At 32.9% G+C, this 5,438-nt stretch overlaps 1 protein-coding gene across 1 annotated transcript; it reads right to left on the bottom strand.

Annotated features, from left to right (window-relative positions):
• Positions 1–2,925: 2,925 nt before the first annotated feature.
• Positions 2,926–3,676, bottom strand: LOC118738174. The gene is made up of 2 exons (XM_036469097.1): positions 3,207–3,676; positions 2,926–3,146 (listed from the first exon to the last, which is right to left on the bottom strand). Exons 1-2 carry the CDS (start codon positions 3,355–3,357, stop codon positions 2,926–2,928), a joined length of 372 nt encoding a protein of 123 aa, XP_036324990.1. The 5' UTR covers positions 3,358–3,676.
• Positions 3,677–5,438: the final 1,762 nt, after the last annotated feature.

The raw sequence follows: 5,438 nt of genomic DNA on the forward strand, positions 1-5,438 counted from the left end.
GTAATACAAGCACGCGCACACACCTAGGCACACTAGTAAAACGTTGATTTAAATACACTCAAAGGAAAGGCAAAAAGAGCTAGAAGAGCACAAAAAGAAAATAAATTCACTCATCAAATGCAAGAATTTCGTATACGTTAGTATTTATATTTGTACGCTGTAGGTGCAGAACCTATTCAATTGCCTTTCGGTGTGTATGTATTTGAATGACTTCATCAAAAGAAAAATACAAACAAGAATATTTTGAGTAAACAGTAATGAAATCGCGCGCGCGGCTGGAAAGTGTGTGGAAGCACAGCAATGACACACTATGCCCGTAGACTAATCGAATGAATGTCATTGCAACTAATTTAGAAATTTCACCTTTTGACACGAAAAAGAAAATTGTATTACGAACTAATGTGATCATAAAAAGGCAAACTGATATTCACATATCATTTAGGGCACACGAATGCGTACATTTTTTGCTTTGGCAATAATCGCCTTTGTATGTACACACCTCAAACGTGGTATCTCTTCACGACAATTGAGTGGGGTAAATATTGGTTTGCTTTGCTGGCCAATGATTTGGCTGAGAAAGTGCGCACATTTATGCAACATATCGTATAGGGTAAGGCAATCTCAAGTGGGTCACAAATTTATCGACGTTCGAGTTTCCAGGAGATATTTCACTTAAATTAAATTCTACCCATCTGAAATACACTCCGTAAGTTTCATACATAAACTCCGTAATTTCAACATAAATTTCTACTAAAAATTAATTTTTTCGTCTTGAAAACTTTAAATTTAATATAAATAAAATTATTATTAATTTTTTTATCAAAATTTAAACAATTTCTCCGCCTGTCGGAACCTATAACATCAGCATATTCGCTATTCTGTATCAGTGACAAATTCTTGTCACAGTTTTTATAACGGAAAAATGTATGTATGAAAAAGTTTAAATTTGTCAGTAAAAAAAAACATTTTGTCACCGATAGAGAATTGGGCTGTTACTGCTCTTTTCTGTATCACTGACAGATTCTTGTCACAGTTTTTATTACGGAAAAATTTTTGTAAAAGTTTAAATTTGTCAGTAAAAAAATTTTTGTCACCGATACTTGGCCTATTAATCTTAAATAAATTGTATGCCTTCAGAATGTTTTTTGTAATTGAAATTTAGGAAGAGAATTGGTAGGGGAAAAAATTGTTAATGGCAACGCTGGTAACTGCTAAGCTTACTTAGGCAGCTAAGCAAGCACTAAAAAACAGCTTATCGTACAAACTACAAATAACTGCATAAAGGCAACGTAACAGCCGAACTGGGGTACAACTACCATTCTAACAAATACATATACATATGTATACACACATACATATATTTTTATTTCCTATATAAAACAAGAATGATTACGAGCATAAAAACTTAAGCCCAACAAGCACAGCTAACGAATTTTCAATAATAGTAAAACTGCCTAACAAAAAAATATATATTGCCTTGAATGGCAAAAGTAAAATAGAAACTTTTTTATTTTTACAAAGGTTTAAGTACACTAATACGATAAGCGAAAGTACAAAGCGAACGAGTAGAATTTTGACTAACGAATTTTACGTACTAAAGGTCATAGGAAAGCTTGAAGTGCAAATAAAAATAATAAAAAGTACGGAAATACAAATAAAAAAGTGGCTTTGCGTGGAGTAAACAAAGAGGGCACGCAAACTTACGATCCACATACAGACATGTACATAGATGTTCATAGATGTATGTACTATATTAGGGCACACCACCATACAAGTAAATAAAAACCCCTGAGTCTAAAATATTTTTGCAAGTCAATTTCGAAATTTTTGTTTGCCTTTTTGCCTTTTTCGGTGACACTTATGTACATTCGACAAAAAAAATCAGTTCAAAATAGTTCTGTTGAAATAAAAAAAATACTCATTTAGCAAAGTTTAATGACTTTTGGAGAGTTTTTCATGGAAACTGAGATTGAAACTGCAAAATTTGATATTCAGAAGTAGTTCCAATACTGAGTAGTTATTTAATTATTTATACAGGGCGTTTTCCTAATAATATTAAAGACTTCAAGGCTTCATTCTATGGCTTAATTCATGGCAAATAAGATTCCCTATATCTCTCTTACGCAAACCCTCTAGGAATGGCAGCTACTTTCATTTTGGTCCTTTTTGACTACAAAATGTTTTTTTAAATTGATTATATCTTTTGGTGTGGATGTCACACGCTTAAAAAATTTGATTCTTTCAAGACGACATTAAATACTCAAAAGACAAATATAATTTTGTTTTCCTTTTTATTAGTTACTTCGCACGAACAAGAGTTGTTGCAAAATACTGAATCAAAAATTATTTGTTTTATCTAACATGAATTTTGTGGTGTATTCATACATGAATTCATTCATGAATTTCGGGTTGAAATCATACTAGTCAGAAAAAGTGTAATCTATACTAGAAATCATACTAATCAGAAAAATCCCATCCCATAGTATACCAACTGGAATGAATGTCAAATTCGTGGACTAGTATGACAAGTGGTAGGATCTTGACGTGCATACTGACTAGTATGTTCTGGCGCATAGACTGAGTAGTATGTCAACTGCTATGATTCTGATGTATATAATGACTAGTATGCCAACAGGTACGATCATGACGTATATACGAACTAGTATCTTAAATGGTATGATATTGATGTACATATTGACTAGTATGTCAACTGATATATTGCTGATGCAGAGGCTGACTAGTATGCCAACTGGTATAGTGCTGATGCAGAAGAGGACAATTGCCATCTCGTAGGACATCGCCGTGTTAAAAATACCAGTTGCTTATATGGAAAAATTACAGAACTCGAACTAGTTGAGGCCGTGTGGCTGACTAGTATTTGATTAGTATAAAACTAATTGAGTTGACTGAAGGGTACTTATTACTTTAAGTTTCTTCAGCATCGACTAAATACTCTTCCATTGTATAAACTGCATTTTTGTTTGGGATAGCACTCCTTTTAAAAATTACTTCAGGATCTGATGATATTGTTAAGTATGACATCAAGTCTCTGTTTGTATGCTCCCGAGCAGTTTTACGTGTATGATCATATCGTACGATACGTATGTGTTTATGTAAAGCTTCCAGAGCTTCCTCTGAAAAATTGCCTGTGGGAATAAATTCGTAGTAGTAAAAAATGCCGAATAGCAACAAATCGATTTTCTTACCAATTGGTAGATCGAAATACTCAATAACCTCACACCCATGCATCAATATTTTATGCACGCTGCTAGGCATGTAGTACCATTCGTATTCAGTCAAATACATTGTTCTTGTCCTTATAAGGAGCTCTCTAAACGCGTCGATATTAATACGCATTCCACACGATATTAATCGCAGTATTATTGAAAAATTTTGAATTAGCTCTTTATTAATGCCGGTAATTTCTGATGCCACTTCTGCATTTGAAAAAAATTTGCGAGCTGTGTTGCCATCATTAGTTGTTCCAAATCCAGTCTTTACTTGGTCCACTATTAAGCCTAATCTTGTCCTAAACTCATTTTGAATCCTAACTTTATTCGCAGAAAAGGCGTCTTTGTTTTCTTTGCGAACTTGCCAGCATTTAAATGTTAAACGGTATGCGATGTGGAGTAAACACTCAAAACATCTAATCCAAGCATGCAGTGTAGACAACCCATACTTGCAATGATTAGCGATTGGTACTTTTGTAAAATTGGTAACATTCATTTCGGTCGGTTTGCCATGGCAAATAAAACAGTTACTGGAAGCATTAGTGCCAGTAAAAATATTGGCAATAGATCCATCAATCATGGTGCAATGCATTAGATAAGAAACTTGAATCCCTTTTCCGTTTCGTATTACAACATCATCTTCTAAGTTCTCAATTTTTCTCGACATATCATTATATTCGAATAGAACTAGTTCGCGGTTTTCCTTCTTGAAACTAAACTTAATTGGACGACAATAAAAAGACGATGAGCATTTGTTATTGGTCCATATATTTTTGTTGGATAACAAATCAATTAACCTGGAAAAAATATTTATTTTTTAATAACTTATATGGCTTGTCGAAAAGATATAAGACCGTCATATCGCAAAATAGCTAATCGAGTAAATTAATTAATTCAGACCAGCCTTTTGCAAAATAATACTGTAAAAAGTTGTCAATGTAAATTAAAATGCCATTTACTGATCTAAACTCGAATTTATTTTTAAAGGCTATTGAATGTTTTTGGAAGACATATTAGATAATTTTTTGTTACCTCAGAGGGACTAGCGCAATGATGAACATAAAGTCATCCGTTAATTTGTCGTCACCAAAATTTTGCTTATAGTGGCTATGCCCCGAACTTCCATCCATGCCCCACTTACAAACCAAAGAAGCTTTGGTTATGTCACCATTATCTGGGCTTAGTTCTAAAATACTTTGCGTTGTTTTCAGCAATAATGATTTCAGATCAACTTCGGCTGAATATTCAGTCGATTTAATCGTTGGCAGCAAAGTTTGTTTTTTTGTTTGCAATGCGTTTAAGCTCGGTATACAATCTTTATGCAACCGGTTTATTTTTGCACGTAAACTATTATATTTACGATCTGATAAGTTCGGATCTATGTATAGTGCGAGTGAATCAGATATGGGCAAACCTTCCGTACTACTTTCAAAACATTCAACTTTGCTTGCTTTTTTCATTTTTTTCAGAGCATACTCGAGCTCTTCGATGGAATAGTTTTTCAACAAATGCTCTACCCTTCGATTTTTTGTTCTCCGTGAAGCTTCGCAAAATTCTTCTTTAGAAGGTCTTCCCCGTTCAGCACATTTATCCTTATTTCCATTGGAATCCGGAAGGGAAAGGAATGTCCAATTTAGCCATTTAGAATATGTTTTTTCAAAAGCGCTTCTTTTGCGGCCACTATAATTCCACTTATTTTTCATCTCACTATTAAAAAGTTTTATTTTTTGATTCAAAAGTGCTTTGTCGCATTTAGCGTGTATTAATTTGTCTTCAAAAAATGCAGACACTCTATCTGATGGACGAGTAGAAATCCAGATATCAGCTAAAATAGAGTTTTTTATAATTGAATTCATATTAATATTAGTTTTTTCACTATTTTACGCTTCACTACACAGCACAGAACACTACCGCGTGTGTCTACAGTAATAAACTTTACTATTTTTAAAGAACGTTTTGGCATTTAAGTAATGGAAAATACTGTGGTAACTGTAATCAGTGAAATTTTTTTTTTGCAAAAGTTTATTTTATAACCTTAAAAAAACGATTTTCTTCGAAAAGCGCAATGAGTCTGCAGACTTTTTTTTTATTTCAAAGAAAAATGCCCCTTCTTTCAAATAAAAGAATTAAAAAAAACATACTTTTACATATTTTTTTTTATCCCTTTGTAAACTTAAGAATTTTTTAAATTTTCTGCAACAAATTTTA

Source organism: Rhagoletis pomonella, unplaced genomic scaffold (assembly GCF_013731165.1).
Source record: "Rhagoletis pomonella isolate Grant_MI unplaced genomic scaffold, Rhpom_1.0 Rhpom_scaffold_00004, whole genome shotgun sequence".
In the NCBI taxonomy this organism is placed as follows: Eukaryota; Metazoa; Arthropoda; class Insecta; order Diptera; family Tephritidae; genus Rhagoletis; species Rhagoletis pomonella.

Excerpts from the sequence above, each read along its gene's own strand:
- LOC118738174 (XM_036469097.1), bottom strand. The coding sequence starts at position 3,357 with ATGCGTATTAATATCGACGCGTTTAGAGAGCTCCTTATAAGGACAAGA. Across the intron at positions 3,147-3,206 it reads GTATTTCGATCTACCAATTG|GCAATTTTTCAGAGGAAGCT; the intron begins GTAAGAAAATCG and ends TTATTCCCACAG.